The following is a 17,002-nucleotide window of genomic DNA, read 5'->3' as shown; positions in this document are numbered from 1 at the left end:
TCTCCTTCTCTCTCTTTCTCGTTCATTCATTTATAAAGGCTCGAACATGCTTGCACGTGCTGGCCTTGGTCACTTAGGGGTGGCTCTCCACACTGCCTGATCTCTGGCAGCTTCTCTATTCAGTCCCTTATCCCTGCAATCACACTCTATGACCTCATCCCAGGTCTTTTTCAGTCTGGCTAAGGCAACCCTATCCTCTACGTTCACACCTCCCATTCTCCATGCCCAGCTGTCATCCTCCAACCTATCCACATGCCCATACCATTCCAAACTATCCATTCTCTTCACAGTAATAATGTATTCAAGCTCAACCTCCCTCTCAACTCTACATTCAAAGTCCTAACTCCTTGAGATTAAAATGCGCAGTATCAAAATAATGAAATCTGACTTTACTAATTATGTCTACTGAATAACTCCTTGTGCATGACACAACAAACACTACTATACTCTTTTTACTGTAACCTGGCTTGAAAATACCTCTCCCCATGTTGACTTCCAAAAATAGGCTAGCACTAAAATATGATGCTAGTCATAAAGAGGTACTATGGAAAGGATGCAGTCATTTTACAGTCAGGCCTCACTATGCATGTGTCTGCTATGTGATAAATCGCTTTAACAAAAAGTTAAACCAATTTTCCGAAAAATGATGGCGTAATGATTGCGAATTAGCCAGAACAATGCCTCTCAGTCAGCTGCTTGTGTCTTGTCCTGTTATCACCTGCCTTTTGTTCCATTTTGTGCATGAAAGGCCACTGAAACACCATTATTATCTCCAAACAGTGCAAGTGCTTAACAAATAGTGCAGTGCATAGTATTAAGTGAAGTGATAACTTTTTTGTGTGAAATACCAAAACTTGTGACTTGGAAATCATGCCTGGCAAGGATGCTGCCCCTAGTGGAAAGTGTGGTGCTACTTAGGCTGCAGAAGGAATGCCTAAAATGGTAGGGAATTTTTATATATTAGGTCACAGGCCCCCTCCCTGTCCCCACTGAAACCTTGTTATACCAACCTTGCTATACCATAAACTACTCTGTGATGATTCTTCACTTCATGTAATCTCACTGTATAGTGAGGCGTGACTGTATTTGATAAACCTGAGGGCATTATAGTTCCCCATACCAAACATCACCTTTTATTGAACTGCTGGCTATATCATCACCTTCTCCCTCTATTAGTTCAATTTCTCAAAGGTTAAGTTAAAATGAATAAACTGCAACCAGTCTCTCTCTCTCTCTGTCTCTCTCTCTCTCCATATGATGCCTGATCTGCTACTCTTATCACAGGGTCAAAGGCTCTGTCTGTCTGTCTGTCTGTCTGTCTCTCTCTCTCTCCATATGATGCCTGATCTGCTACTCTTATCACAGGGTCAAAGGCTCTGTCTGTCTCTCTCTCTCTCCATATGATGCCAGATCCACTACTCCTTATTGCTGGGTGAATATCTCTCTCTCACTCACTCTCTCTCCATATGATGCCAGATCCACTACTTATTGCTGGATGACTCTCTCTCTCTCTCCCCCCACTTGATGCCAGATCGGCCACTCCTTATCACAGGGTCACAAGTCATATAGCAGTCAGCAGTCCACTACCTGAGACCATTATTTTAAAAGGATATTAACACCAGCTCCTATGACTCACCCAGCCAAATTATACCATTCTTGTGTTGTGGTGTGGAAAACTTAACACTCAGGCTCATCTGGTATTAAGTGGTATAGATATCACACACACACACACACACACACACACACACACACACACACACACACACACACACACACACACACACACACACAGGCTCCTATGACTCACTAAAATCATCTGGTATTAAGTGGTATAGAAATCTTAACTCCTATGACTCACTGAACAATCACCTGGTATTAAGTGGTATAAAAACAGCACAAAGGCTCTTATGACTCACTTGAAGTATAATCTGGTATTAAGTGGTATAGAAATCTTCACACACAAGCTTCAATGACTCACTAAAACTATAATCTGGTATTAAGTGGTATAGGAAGCTTCACACACAGGCTTCTACGACTCACTCAGTGGGATTAAGACTGTGGTGTTGGGTGGAACAATAACTGAACTGTTCTGATAAGAGGGTCAGTCTAATGTATTAAAAAAAAAAAAAAAAACAGAGCGGGGGAGATGGTTGTGAAAATGAACGAATTTTGCAGACACACAAGAATCTATTAAGATATTGCATCAAAAAATATCGTCCAACATGAATCTAACATCCGTCCATTGCCAGACGCCATGTATCCCAAATGGGGTGGCCAAGGGCTTAGAGTTAATTGTTTTACAGGGAGGGACACTAATCCTCCACCAACCCCACTTGACACATAGGGATACTGCCTAAAAAAATATACCATCTACTATGTGATTTCAAGTCCCAGTACTGTCATTACCAAGGACAATATATGCACCTATAATCATATGGTGCTCGAGATTTCACAACGCTCCGTCCGTGTTTCAGAATGATACGTGCTGTAAGAGGCTCGATACTTTCTTCTTTACTGTACAATTGGCAGAAAATGATCTTTACAATGGGTGAGTGTAACACAATGAAATGGGGACAAATCAGTATTAAGATAGTAGCATTGGCATAAAGAGTATGTTGGTGAATGTTTGGCACTCAGTATAAGATAGTAGCATTGGCATAAAGAGTATGTTGGTGAATGTTTGGCACTCTGATGGCTCACCAGGAGGATTTGGACATCTAAGCATGTACAGAATAGCATACAGTATGAAAGCAACATAAATGCCACAGCAAAGAGTGGACCCACCAAAGCTAAATGTAATTATGTTTGATTATGTCATGTGGAGAGGAAGGAGGGTGAGAGATTAGCTAGGTGAGTGTATGTGAGTGAGGTGGAGGGGGGAGAGGGTGGGGGAGACCAAGGAGGAGATGGGGGGATAGAACAGAGAGGTGTATGAGAGGGGACAGTGAAGTTGGGGGGAGGACAGTGAAATGGCAGGGACAGGGTGTCATGGAGGTGATTTGTTTGTGGCCACCCCTTTCGGGATTAAGGTGTCTGGCTTTAGATAGATGGCCAGACAGATAATGTCATTGGCCAGGATTCTTAATGGACTTATTATTACTGGCCATGTTTTAAAACATACATCATGGCATGACCCCACCTTTATGACTGGCACTAATGGTTTGAAACACTAGAGAACACTTAAATACTTGGGAAGTATTCATCCTAAATACCAATAATGTTCTGGGATAAACAAGGCTTGGCAAGACTGATGGAATGAATCATAACAATTCTATATTAACACCCGTAAAAACACATAATAATACTCCACATTATTATACTGCATTCAAACAGCTTTTCAGGGAAGTTCCTGTGCAACACTGATAGTAGTATTTTGTAGGACTATCACAAAACCTCTTCTCTAACTACTTATCAATCTAGCCAGATGCCTCAATCCCATATACGGTGGCCACAAATAAATCACCTCCATATCACCCTGTCCCCTGCCATTTCACTGCCCTTCCATCAAATTACACTTCCCTGTCATATCCGGTACCTCTGCACTCCAACCCTCCATCTCACCCTCAGTCTCCCCTCCCTCCCCTCCACCTCAGTCAAATGCACTCAGTTAGTATCTCAATCTCCATCCTCACCACAGGGCCAAACCACCTCAGTGTATTTCTCCTCATGCTTTCTGTCACATCCACATCCACACCACAATACTCCTTCATGTCCTCATACGCTCCTTCATGTCCTCATTTGTCAGTCTGTCTCTCCATTGTTGATTTTTAATACTGGGAATAGATATCAGATATTTGTATCAATTTGTCACTAATGTGAATGAGAGGTTAGGTGGATGTGTGGTGCATCCTTGAATGTGAGGCCTGGGAGGGTGGGGGGGGGGTTATGATGGAAGAGTTGAGAGGAAGGATGGGATGAATGTATTGGGGTTGTGATTTGGAGGGATAGACCGAGATGGTTTGGGCACGTGTAGAAGATGGGGGATGACAACTGGGTGACCTCAGGGATATGGGACCAAATAGGGAGGCTGCCAAAGATCGAGCAGCAAGGAAAGCCGCCATTAGGTGACCAAGGCCAATGCATGCAAGTATACTGGAGCCCTCATAAACAAAACAAAAATGAAATGAATGCCGATACAGGGAATTATAAACAACAAGAACAACTTTATGTCACACTCAAGTACTGTATCTCCCATTCAGGCAAACCAAACTTGTGAAGATGTCAGCTGAATAGAACTTCCGATACGTGGCAGACACTGGTGGAAAGATCATATTTTGACCGAGTCTGGCAGGTTCATGTTTCCAATGAGCCAGGGGAGAGAGAGAGAGAGAGAGAGAGAGAGAGAGAGAGAGAGAGAGAGAGAGAGAGCAGCCTGACTGGAGAAGACAGGGTGACATGAAGGTGATATGTTTGTGGCCACCCTAGGGAATAAGTAGCCTGGCAATAGATGAACGGATAGACAGTGTGTACCCAAGTCATTATCAAAAATATTTTCAGCTTGAGCAATTAACATTTCTGGTTGATAATGGACAGATAGACAGTCTGTACCCAACGGTCATTATCAAAAACATTGACAGCTCAGGCAATTAACATTTTTGGTTGATAATGGACAGACAGATAGTTTGTACTCAATGGTCATTATCAAAAACATTTACAGCTCAGGCAATTAACATTTTTGGTTGATAATGGACAGACAGATAGTTTGTACTCAATGGTCATTATCAAAAATATTTTCAGCTTGGGCAATGAACATTTCTGGTTGATAACTAAGCTGAAAATACTGGCCTTCAAAGGAGAACTGCAGCCATTATCTATCAATCTATCTACAGCCAGAAGCCTCAATCCCATAAGGGGTGGACACAAACAGAATGCCTCCATGTTTACTTGTCCCCTACCTTTTCACTGCCCTCCCCCCAGCTTACACCCACCTCTCTCATATATCCCTACTCCGTCCCTCCATCTCATCCTTGGTCTCCCCTTTCCTCTCCCCCTCATTTGCATACGCTCTCCCAGTTCATCTCACTCTCCATCCTCTTAATATGGCCAAACCACCTCAATGTATTTCTCCTAACGCTTTTCTATCACATCCCCATCCACAACACGCCCCCTCCTTCATTTCCTCATTGGCTATTCTGTCTCTTCACGTGACTCCACATGCTCCTCTCAAGTAACTCATTTCAATTTATTATAGACTGTTAAAATAATGTGTATGAGAGAGGAAGTGTAAGCTGGGGGAGGGCAGTGAAATGGCAGGGGACAGAGCGACATGGAGGCGATTTGTTTGTGGCCACCCCTTACAGGACTGAGGCGTCTGGCAATAGACAGAATACATAGTTAAAATAATTGAGTTGAAGATTGATGGGGTTAGCTAATTCTGGTTCTAAAGGCATTAAGTAATTTTCACTATTGCTTTTCTTTCCTTTACAGGTGGCTTTATATTGAGTGACAAGCCTAATGGTTTCCTGTAAGCCAAGAAAGCATTTACAATGCTGGGTGGTAACCATATAACCAAACAATTACGTGCTCCCTACGTGTCATCAAGTGGGTTGGTGGAGGGTTAGTGCCCCTTCCTGTAAAACAAATAACTCAAAGAGTCAAATGGCCACCCCTAAAGGGAGTATGGCATCAGGCAATAGACAGATAGATAGATAGGAAGTCGAGAAAGTAGGAAAGCAACTGAGAGAGAGAGAGAGAGAGAGAGAGAGAGAGAGAGAAAGAGAGATACCATGACAAAGATCCAGCCCTCAGAAGTGATGAGTAAAGATTATTTTGGCTTTGTTTGGGGCTGCTTCTGTTTTTTCTTTCTGGGGTGGAAAAAAAAAAAAAGAAGCATTTCCCCAAGTCTCCAAAAACATCCCTCCAGAAAAGAAACAAAAGGAGGAGAGAAGAGAGGAGAGGGAGAGGGAGAAGAGGAGGAGGAGGAGGAAGAAAAAAAAAAACTGTAATTAAGAGCATGGTACAGTACATATGCATAATTCTCTCTCTAAGTTACAGAAAATTGGGATAATATTTAGCAGACGCCACAACTGTATTCCAAATATTTCCATGTTTTACATCACAAAAATTTGCTACATGTGCTCTTTTCACATTAATAACCTTGATTTACACCTTTTTACAGCTTTCTTCACAAATCTCCAAGGCAAACTAAGATGTCATGATTCTGCAAACTCCCCACAGACTGCTTCATAACCAGTATCCATATTCGGGTTTTAATCAATCATTAGGATTCAGCAATCACAGAGGAGGGACTGCAGTGCTACAGTAACATTAACATTTCCGACACAGTCACAAAGGAAATACCATTAAAGAAAAGTCATTTATATTCATAACTACTTACTGGAACCAAAAATTTATCAACACTGGTACCCTCTGAGTGTGTCTGTAAAATAAAAACTCTCGCTACTACTTCTGATTGTATTTCTTTGACCTTAACCTCATCCAGATTTCCAGTTTCACACAACTCAGTGGCACAAAGACAATGCTATGGTTCTACATCATATTCTAGTATTAATCTATACAACTCAGTATTCAAGACAGAGTGGTGGCAATTTTATGCCAATATAGAATACAGACGTGTGTGAGTGAGTGATGTGGAAGGGGAGGGGAACCAAGGATGAAATGAAAGGACGGAGTGGAGATATATCGGGGGGGGAGATAACTTGGAGAGATGGAGATAGCCTATATGAGGGAAGGGGGGGCGGGTGCAAGTTGGAGGGAGAGCAGCCGAATGGCAGAGGACAGAGTGATGTGGAGGCAATTTGTTTATGGCCAACCCTCACAGGATTAATGCACCTGGCACTAGATAGGTAGCTTCTGCTTCCCATGAATATAATGTTAATACTAATAATAAAAACAAGAATAAATAAACAACTCACAAAAGTAGGTCACCATTTCTCTACCATCTTCCCCCCTACACCATTCAACTCAGTTACTGAAAACTATCATCATCATCATCATCATCATCCTGTACCTTTTTCCAAGCTGCAGGTAAGGTGAGGTAGGGCACAGAAGGGTAGGAAAGGGAAAGAATATAATAGTAGGAGAACTAACCAACAGCATGACCTGTGAAATGGGTCACATATGCATTCATTTACAATTCAGGCCCCTGAAATCCTGACTCCACCTGCTAAACACACCTATCCACACCAATCCAATGTCTGTCAAGGTATACAGTAGATGGAAGCCAAATCTTTGTCATGGATCCCTCCCTACAAATTCACCCAGCAAGCTCCCTACCAATTTCAGCCAGTAAGCTCCCTACAAACTTCATCCAGCAAGCTCCCTACCAATATCATCCAGCAAGCTCCCTAACAACTTCATCCAGCAAGCTACCTACAAAGTTCATCCAGCAAACTTGATCCTTTTGTCCACTCCACACTAACATTAACTACCACATCTTTCTTTCTCACTACTTTACCACATCTATGCCACATACTTTATATACAGGACACTACTGTATATCAGAATCAGTATTTTTCAGTTTCGGACAGTCACACCTCTTCGTTAAGTTGGTTAGGTTGCGTAAAAGGTTCATTTTGATTGACTAAAGTTCGTTCATTTAAACTTGGCAAAGATTTTTGTCCTTCTGAAGCTTATTTCCGAAAATCATTGGCAGAATAAGACAATACGATAAATGTTTACAAAACTTGCACCAACTTCTTAGTGAGTACTGTAATTACGGTACATGAATCAATTTGTTAAACAGTTCTGTGTCAACCTCTGTGACAATTCTTCTGCAAATAAAAAATAAACGAGATATTGAGGGGTCTCCAATGTGGTGATAGGCCTTTGGAAACATTTAACCCCAACTTAATTTTTTTTTCTGAAATCAAACTAATTAATTTCAAGCCATTTTAGGCATTAACCTAACGAAGATACCAGTACGTGTCATTTGTATCTTACCCTACGTTGTTGGCGAAGTCCATCTTGAATAATTTCATATCTGGTAAAAAACAACACACCTGCTTCCTACCCTCTGGTTGAATCAGAACCATAATTAACCATCAAAACAAAAGCATCCTGCTTATAACCATAATGCATCACTGAGAAACAAAAATGCATAGTTTTTAGTGGACAAAACTATGCATCCTTTTTAATGGATGAATCATAAACAAAACCCCCATCACTTGTACACATTAGACCCCACAATACCTTGCTTGTTTTTAATTTACAGAAGAAAGTTGACTTAGAACTGTGCAACAAACTGATTCACATTAATATCTCTAAGGAATCTGATGTAATGGTTTTGTAAACAGTATCCCACAATACTTCATCTCAACCTCCTTCCCATAAAACTTCTTCATGACTAGCAACATATTCTAACATTACTCTCTTGTTACTGTTCAACATTCAAGATGGAGACAGATTTTAAGCCTAGTTAAGGTGAACAGGGTATAAGCTAGGCAAGTTAGGATCAGTTAGGTTAACATCAGAATAACCTTGGCTGTTCAACACTACAAATTAACCAAAAAATCACCATACCATTTGTTTTAAAGGCTGCCATACAGTTTTGAAATAAGATAATGATCTACACATTACTAGAATAAGACAATTATACAAATAAACAAAAATCATTCACTTGCAGAACACAAGACATTTATAACACCTAAAGAACACCACTAAAACAGAATATTATTGATTTACTTAAACTATTTCGAAACTATGATTATTTATATGATTAACTCATAAACTAATGGGAAAAATTCTTTGCGGCAACATAAAACACCACTACCGTAGTTTACGGTAATGTCTAACACTATAAATCCACAGTATTATAATAATCATTTTTTTGAGGATGAGTTACATTATTTGACCGATACACAGATTTCCGAAAATTATTCACTTGGCGAAAAACACAGAACATACTTGGGAAAGAACACACAACACCAACAGGCCACTAGCACCAATAAATCCATTAAAGCTGTACAAAATCCAAGCAGGACGATTTATCTAAATAGACAATTATATAAATTAATGACACATTCACCTGGGAAGAACAGAGAACACTTACAACACGAATAAATACTCACATCAAATAACACTATCATAAATCCACTAAAATCACGTATAATTCCTTCGCTTCACAGGGCGATCTACAATACTAGACACAGACAAGGAGCCAAATTACCGATAATACATATTCACTTGGGTGAGAACAACGAACAAGTGGCAACACCGCAGTTCAATACAGGCCCAGACACCAGACACTTTTTTTTTCTTATTCCTTCCCCCTACCTTGGAATTTTCCTGAGATCACAGTTAGAAGTCATTCCATCCTTTCTAGTAAACCACACTTCCATCAGTTTCTCCACGCCCTCGAAGAAATGAGAGTTGTTCTCGGAAATCATGGTAGCTAAGGATTGGGACATTGGCAATAGGGAGCACAGGTATATCTACACTTCCGCCCCGGCCGGCCGCTGAAGGGTATCTGACTTCGGAGTCCTGTCGAGCGACGAGGGTTGCCAAATCCAGAGCAGACAGTACCGCTAATATTGCCTTTAAAAAATCCTAAAAGTAACCCAAATATACCTAGAAAGAGTACTGTACTATTGAAAACTTCAAAAAATGTTAATATCTCTTTCATACCGCTAGATTTCTTTTCATTTAACGTTAAAATTTGCTGTTAAATGACAGTCTCCACATCTTGCTATTTCAACGCTAAATTGGCACCCCGCTGTCTCCACTGAGTCAGAAGTTGCCAATCCAAAGCAACAAATATTGCTAATCCTAAAGGCAACAAAACTACATTGCTAAACACAAAAATAACCCAAAAATGGCTAGAAAGGGGCTATGATCTCTATAACCTCCCTAAAACTGAGCAAAATTTCTTGGGTATCACTAGATTTCTTGAAGCTAGCCTTTACATGCTGCAGCTAAAATCAACTGAAAAATCTCTAGATCTAGCAAGAAAGGAGCTAAAATTACTGACCACAGCTGGTCGGGATGCCAATTAAGTTCATTAAAAAGCTGCTAGGCAAACAAAACTTCACTGAATATGGTTAAAAGTACCAGATTATGGCTACAAAATCAATAAAACTTTAAAATATCTAGTGCTTCATGCTGCTGGCAATCAAAACTTGGCACAGGACAGACGGAAATACCTCTATTGGTGATGCCAAAACCAGTTACTTGGCAACTTTAGGCTAAGCTAAAGAGTTGCCAAACCACATCGACAAACACTGCTAAACTCAACAAACAAGGAGTAGGCCTGGCTATCGCTCCACGTAGTACAGTAGTAGTAACAGTGACAGTAGCACCGTAGTAATAGTGGTAGTAGGTTCTTCTGAAAAGTGAACCCAATAAACTGCAGGCTGAATTAGCTGCTCCTCTTGCAGCCCACCATCCTCCTTTCGGGGGAACAGGGAGCTGAGGGACAATTGTATGACCATAAAATGGTCGTATCAATGCCACCACGTGAAGGCGTCTCTCGCTTGCACAATGTCACTAGAAAAGGTGACAAAATCGATAACATTTGATAAGATTTTGCAAAAATCTCATGGATTTCTTACTGGATAGCGTTAGGAAATAGCTTTAGAGTCCCTCGTCCAAACCTTGCCTTTTTTTTCCTTTTATTATTGATTTATTTACTGGGAGGGGGTTACATGGCGTAAGCCCAAGCAATCATAGCTGACGTTCAATGGGAATGAATGCGCCTCCATGTCACTCTGTCCTCTGCCATCACACTGCCCAATCTTCATCCCATACCGCTTCTCTCATATATCTCTCTATCCCATCTATCCATCTCATCCTTGGTCTTCCCCTCCCCCTCCCTACCCCCACTTCACACAAATACACACTTCTGGTTAGTCTCTATTCCTCCATCCTATCCACATCTCAAGAATTTCTCAACGCTTTCCAGATCAACACCACAATGCTCCTGTACTTCATCGTGTGTGTGTGTGTGTGTGTGTGTGTGTGTGTAACATTCAGGCTTACGGCTTCTATCTGAATAAAATAATCTGTTGACCTAAAACTGTCATCTCTCCATCTTGAATGCCGAGCTGTAACAAGAGATTAACACTGGAATATGATCCTAGTCACGAAGAAGTGCTATGGAAAGGATGTGCAGTCGTAACATTGTCTTTCTGCCACTGAGCTGTAACAATAGACTAATACTGGAATATGATCCTAGTAACGAAGATGTGCTACGTGAAATAAGCTGTAAAGGGATGCTATTCTGGGCCAAGCGTGGCAGTAAATTAAATAAATATATGGAGAATAACAATGTGTGTGTGTGTGTGTGTGTGTGTGTGTGTGTGTGTGTGTGTGTGTGAGAGAGAGAGAGAGAGAGAGAGAGAGAGAGAGAGAGAGAGAGAGTGTCTGCATTTGTCAGTAAAGAAATTCGATTCTCCCCCTCCCCCCTCTCTCGCTCTTTCTTTCTTTCTCTCTCTCTCTCTCTAATGACTAAAGCGTGTGAATCAGTGGCGATGGAATGATATGGCTGTTGTGATTCGTCTGCACATTGTGTGTGTGTGTGTGTGTGTGTGTGTGTGTGTGAGAGAGAGAGAGAGAGAGAGAGAATGTGCTGTAACTGATATTACGAGTAATGTGTATGTACAGGAGAGAGAGAGAGAGAGAGAGAGAGAGAGAGAGAGAGAGAGAGAGAGAGAGAGTATTCTCAAGATAGGAAAAAACGGTATACTGGATTGAAGCTACATAAGGTGCCACCACTGCTCCAGCGGAATCCAGTTTGTTATGCAGACTGGTGAGTCACAGGATCCGCTGACTGGATTATTGTGGGTGTTTCTAGCTGACAGGCCACTAATTTCCGTAGCTCTAGCTCTTCCATTGCAATATCATATATTACCCATTAACATTAAATATTCAACTAAAGCTTTCTATTTTATGCATAATTATGATCATCACCACCACCACTACTATACTCATCATTATCAAAATCACCAACACCTCCACCACCATCATCCTACCTCCTTTTCTTACCACCACCACTACCACCACCACCACACCACCACCACCACCACATCATCATCATATTTACCTATTAGATGAGTGACTGATAAGAGCCTGACAGCTTTAAGACTACATAGCTACCTAACACCTTTACCTTAGCGATTGACTTTGCATATTACACCTTAGTATTGTCTCGTATGCTGTTTATATCGTTTCAGCTCTGACATAGGTTGTATCAATAATATGCAAAAGGATCCTGTGTTGTTATATCCAGAATGAATCGGCAAGGAAAATATGTTGCGTATCACCACAACACGAACTGAAGGAGGTAGCAAGAACGGAAATGAGTAGGCAGGAAAATGTGAGTCATGGTGAAAGAAGGAGGAGGAGGAGGAGGAGGAGGAAATGAAGGAGGAGGAGGAGGAGGAGAAAGAGGAGGAAGAAGAGAAGGAGGAGGAGGAGGAGGAAAAGAATAAGAAAAATGATACTAAGCTGTAACAATAGATAGAAAACAATGTTAGTCACGAAGAAGTGCTATGGAAAGAGGTAAAGCTGTAGTAATTTTTTCTCCTGCCACTGAGCTACGGGAAATATACCACCAAAGGCCGAAATTTTGGGACAGATTAAGGTGGTTTTGGAGGTATCTTAACTCCATTCCTGTAGCGATTTACTCTCCACATAACACCTCATTATTCTCTAATTGCACGTTACTGATTCAAATTGTGGAAAAAAAATAATACAGGAAAATTTTAGGCTGTAATATGCGAAATAAATAGCTAGGGAAAAGGTGCTACGAGTGGTCAGGTGAAAACAAATCGACTAGTAATCAAGGAGACTCATTCCTACGGTTCATTGAGTATCATATAACATCTTTTTCGTATAATCCAGTTCCTTCACGGGGGAAAAATCGACTAGTAACCAAGGAGACGCATTCTTACCTACCCCGTCGGGGGTAAAAGACCGACGACTCGATGACCGGCATTCTCGTCGGCTAATGAAGCTCCCTAACATCTCTTCCCATGTGATTTATTTTGACTGTTACTCCTGGCTACCCATTTCTGACACTAAATAATTCTAATACCACCATACTCAGCCTAAATAACATACACATTGATATTAACCAGCCGTACCCTTAGATCGCTAAGGAAGAGGTGCTTGGGAGCTTCTTCCTCAACCGATGAGAATACGAACTCATGAATCAGGTAGTACTGGAGTACATGGTACCAGTAGCAGATCTATGTCTGACCTGACTCTCTCTCCCCTGAGCGGTATTATGTGAGGAATAATAAATAATTCTCAATCATACCTTAAATGTAGTCTTAAATGCCACGTCCACCTGCAGCGCCTCAATCCACTAACCACTTGGCGTTCATTTGGTTATATGGTTACCACCCAACGTCATCAATGGGTTCCTGGGCTCCGAGAAAACATGCATCTTGCCACACAGTGTAGAGTCACCTGAAGGCGCAAGGATAATAGACGATCCTTGGGAGATAGCACTGTCTCAAGTGAATGGATGATGGGCACCCACACCTACAATGAAAAGACGGATATTATAGGACACAATAAAGGAGAGAGAGAGAGAGAGAGAGAGAGAGAGAGAGATCGCCATACTCAACTAATTCGCCTTAATCAATACTTTACCAAGGGTAGTTCAGTTTAATATGTACACCTCGTTCGATTGTGAACAATAACATTATAATAATAAAGAAATAAAAAAGAAAATTAGAGATATTCCTGAACCGAAACCGGATTCTTCAACCGTTAGTTATTGTCTTCCCAGCTGTTCGAGGAAAGATGTCACGTCAGAGTATGAGAGCAACTGATCCTAAAAAAGTGGTTTGTATTTCATTTACTGTTCATTATTTCTAGCAGTTATTATTCACCTGGCATGGGAATAATAGTAGGTTGTCTAATTTATGTGTGAATAGCTACAGGAAGGTGTGAAATACCAAAATAAAATAGCCAAGGGGCGTTATCAAGAACAATTGGCCCTAAGAAACTGGTCAGTATGGGTGTATTATCTATTATTTCTAGGTATCATTAATCATTTTGCATGGATATAAGAACTGCTTGCATTATATAGAACTGAAAAGCTCCAGAAAACTGTAAAATGCAATTAAAATGGTCAAGGGGCGTGCCTCATGAAAGGCCGAGAAAAAGGGGTAAATTTTTGAAGGCGTTAGTATGGCACTTTTCCGCCATTATTACAGGCAATTACTAAACACCTAAAGTGGAAATAATAGTTGCTTGTCTAATATATCGATCAATTGTTCTGCCAAGTTGTAAAGTGGAAGTTACAGTGACATAGGGGCACTTTTTTCCATATAATTATACAGAAGTGGTTAAGATGACGCCTTTTCTCCATTATTCCATGCTGTATTTAATCACGTAACACAGAAAAAAAATATAATGGTGTATCAAATATAATAATAAATGCCTGCATTATGTCACAAGATGGTAGAAATAAATTAAAAGGAATTAAAGGTAATATAATTAACATTATTGGTAATAAACTTACATAACGTATGATGATGATGATGATATATTTTCTGCCGAGTGAGGAGCTGCTCGCCCAGATATATGGATCCCTGGTCGCCCAGTTGTCGAGGGACTGTGAGAATGTTGATGATGGTGATGAAAAATAGTAATGGTTTTTATTTATATCCAGAGTGGGGAGCTGTTCACCCTGACGTACGGCTCGCTGGTGGCTCAGCTGTTGAAGGACTATGAGAATGTGGATGACGTGAACCGGCAGTTGGAGCGGATGGGCTACAATATTGGTATGCGCTTAATTGAGGATTTCTTGGCTCGTGCCAACCCAGGACGATGTTATGACCTCAGGGATACAGCAGATAAAATACAGGTAGCGTTTCACTTGAATGGTACTTTGTCATTAGCTTCCTATTGCCACTTCACTGGTTACTGCTCCTTTGAACTGTCTGCTTGCATCCCTCCACCAATGCAGCAGGTGTGTAGCATCCATCCAGCAGCAAACTCTCATCCCTTTTATGTCCAGCTCTCTAATGCAAGTTAACCATTACTCCCAGTCCTTTACATATGCAACAGGATAACTCTGGAACTGTCTTCCTGTCTGTATTTCGTACTGCCTATGACCTCCAGTCTTTTACATGCAGTGTGTCACAGCATGTTGAAATGAACTGATCTAGAATTGGGCTCTCTGTTATCTTGTTTTTTCATGGAGAGAACAATCTTGCAGGATTCTACCCTTTGGTTCCTTCTTGCATTAAAAACAATATATATGTACTGTTCCTCTCTGTACTTATAATTCTCACCCTGCCATAGGATGGGAAAGGAGGACCAGATGATGATGTCCATGACTTTGTACGTCATTAGTTTCTCCTCTTTTTTTTCAGCAAGCCTTCAAGCTATACCTTGGAGTGTTACCCAGTATAGGCAGTTGGAGTCCTGGGGGAGATGAATTCTCTGTGGTATTGGACAGTAACCCTCTGGCGGAGTTTGTGGAGCTGCCTGACCATTGCCTTGGCCTCCGCTACTCCAACATACTGGCTGGAGTTATAAGAGGGGCCTGTGAGATGGTGAGCACAGTGTTTGTATTTTAGTCTCCAAGCTGTCTCCTCTTTCATACTTCAGTTTGACCCCTTTAAGTAATGGAGATGTATTCATATTATTGGTACTTATCTCTCGACAACAATTGTGGTTCAAGTATTAACGAACAGATATCGTCGTATAAGTATGGTCTATTTTTAAAATGAGTAATTTAACAGACTTTATCCAAAATATTACCAGTGAAAAGTTAGGACATACAACTGTTTGAGCATTCAAGCTCTTTGAATATTTTCATGAAACAATGGTCATATAAAAATTACAAACGTGTACATGTGTGCACAAAGTGAAAAGTGTGTGAACATCGAGGGTAGGGTTGTGAGAGGCAGACTGAAAAAGACCTGGGATGAGGTCATACAGTGTGACTTCAGGGATAAGAGACTTAATGGAGAGGCTGCCAAAGATTGAGCAGCATGGCGTGCTGGCATTAGGTGACCAAGGCTGATGCATGCAAACATGTTTGAGCCTTTATAAGTGATACATTTCTGTGCACACAGGTGCAGCATGAGGTGATGGCCTGGTTCATAGCGGATCAACTGAAGGGTGACAGCATGACCGAGATCAGAGTGAAGTACGTCAAGAGGTTAGAGGACGCCATACCAGCGGGAGAAGACTGAAGTACCAGGGTGAAAGTTGGACTTGTTTTATGTGTTGGCTGACTGAATGTATACTTTTGACCTTGAGAGATTCCATAGCACTTCTTTCCTAGTGGCTTATTTTGTATTTTTTATTGTAATAGTCTCTTGTAAGCCTTGGCTCAAGGCCCTTGTGTCTCCAAGGGGATATGAGGCAGGCTGATGCCGTATCTACGACATTGTTATTTATATATCTTGTACTGTTACAGTGTAGAATAAAGAACACATTATTATTAAGTATAATCATGCTTTTCATCATCATCCAGCCCTCTAATGTCACACCAGGAACCTAAGACCCAGACATTTGCAGTGAGAATGACCCATCACTTTCTTCTAAGCAGCATTACTGTTCTTTCTTCTAAGCAGCATTGTATGAACGTAAAGCCCAACCATCCCTCAGATGTAGACCCCAAGGAGCCACATCCAGTTAGAACATCTCAGCTCATTAGACCACCAGATATAAAAAACTGTATGACGGCAGTGTAGGTAATGTAGTGTATCAGTACAGCACAAAGGACCATCCTAAGCCTGTGTGTGTATCCCAAAACTACCATAAACGCTGAAGTTGTCAAGTGTCGCTAGCAGGTATTATCTTTTTAATATGTTGTACAAAAAAATACTGAATTAATGTACACCACAATATTCCCTTGTATGGCTACTGTGGATATGTTCCTGGTATCTCTAGTCCCAGTATCTTGTATCTTTCATCATCATGGCCTTTTTTACCATCTGAGTATGGCATAAGAATACAGTTCACACAGGTAAAATAACAGAAATATAAAGATAAGAGAGGTGCTGGGGAATGCCCATGGTTAACAAGAGTATGACTGTGTACTGAGGAAGTGTTAAGAATTTGTTTTTAAATTTTT

At 40.9% G+C, this 17,002-nt stretch overlaps 2 protein-coding genes across 2 annotated transcripts in view; one reads left to right on the top strand and one right to left on the bottom strand.

The window, feature by feature from the left end:
• SamDC (S-adenosylmethionine decarboxylase) overlaps positions 1-9,368 on the bottom strand; it is a 36,632-nt gene extending 27,264 nt beyond the window's left edge. Inside the window, exon 1 of the mRNA XM_080268841.1 lies at positions 9,235-9,368. Coding sequence (XP_080124967.1) covers positions 9,235-9,368 — 134 coding nt within the window. The remainder of the gene's footprint in view (positions 1-9,234) is intronic.
• Positions 9,369-13,698: 4,330 nt separating this feature from the next.
• Positions 13,699-16,472, top strand: Bet3 (blocked early in transport 3). Its single transcript, XM_080268903.1, has 4 exons — positions 13,699-13,749; positions 14,582-14,776; positions 15,288-15,470; positions 15,996-16,472. Exons 1-4 carry the CDS (start codon positions 13,708-13,710, stop codon positions 16,113-16,115), a joined length of 540 nt encoding a protein of 179 aa, XP_080125029.1. The 5' UTR covers positions 13,699-13,707; the 3' UTR covers positions 16,116-16,472.
• Positions 16,473-17,002: the final 530 nt, after the last annotated feature.

Source organism: Coenobita brevimanus, chromosome 30 (assembly GCF_032717465.1).
Source record: "Coenobita brevimanus isolate Jiangsu-jjx chromosome 30, ASM3271746v2, whole genome shotgun sequence".
Lineage (NCBI taxonomy): Eukaryota > Metazoa > Arthropoda > Malacostraca > Decapoda > Coenobitidae > Coenobita > Coenobita brevimanus.
The sequence above is the reverse complement of the archived record's forward strand: the minus strand, read 5'-3'. Positions and strand labels throughout refer to the sequence as shown.

Coding starts and splice junctions, on each gene's coding strand:
- Bet3 (XM_080268903.1), top strand. CDS start 13,708: ATGTCACGTCAGAGTATGAGAGCAACTGATCCTAAAAAAGTG. Junction 13,750..14,581: donor CAACTGATCCTAAAAAAGTG/GTTTGTATTTCA, acceptor ATTTATATCCAG/AGTGGGGAGCTGTTCACCCT. Junction 14,777..15,287: donor ATACAGCAGATAAAATACAG/GTAGCGTTTCAC, acceptor CTTTTTTTTCAG/CAAGCCTTCAAGCTATACCT.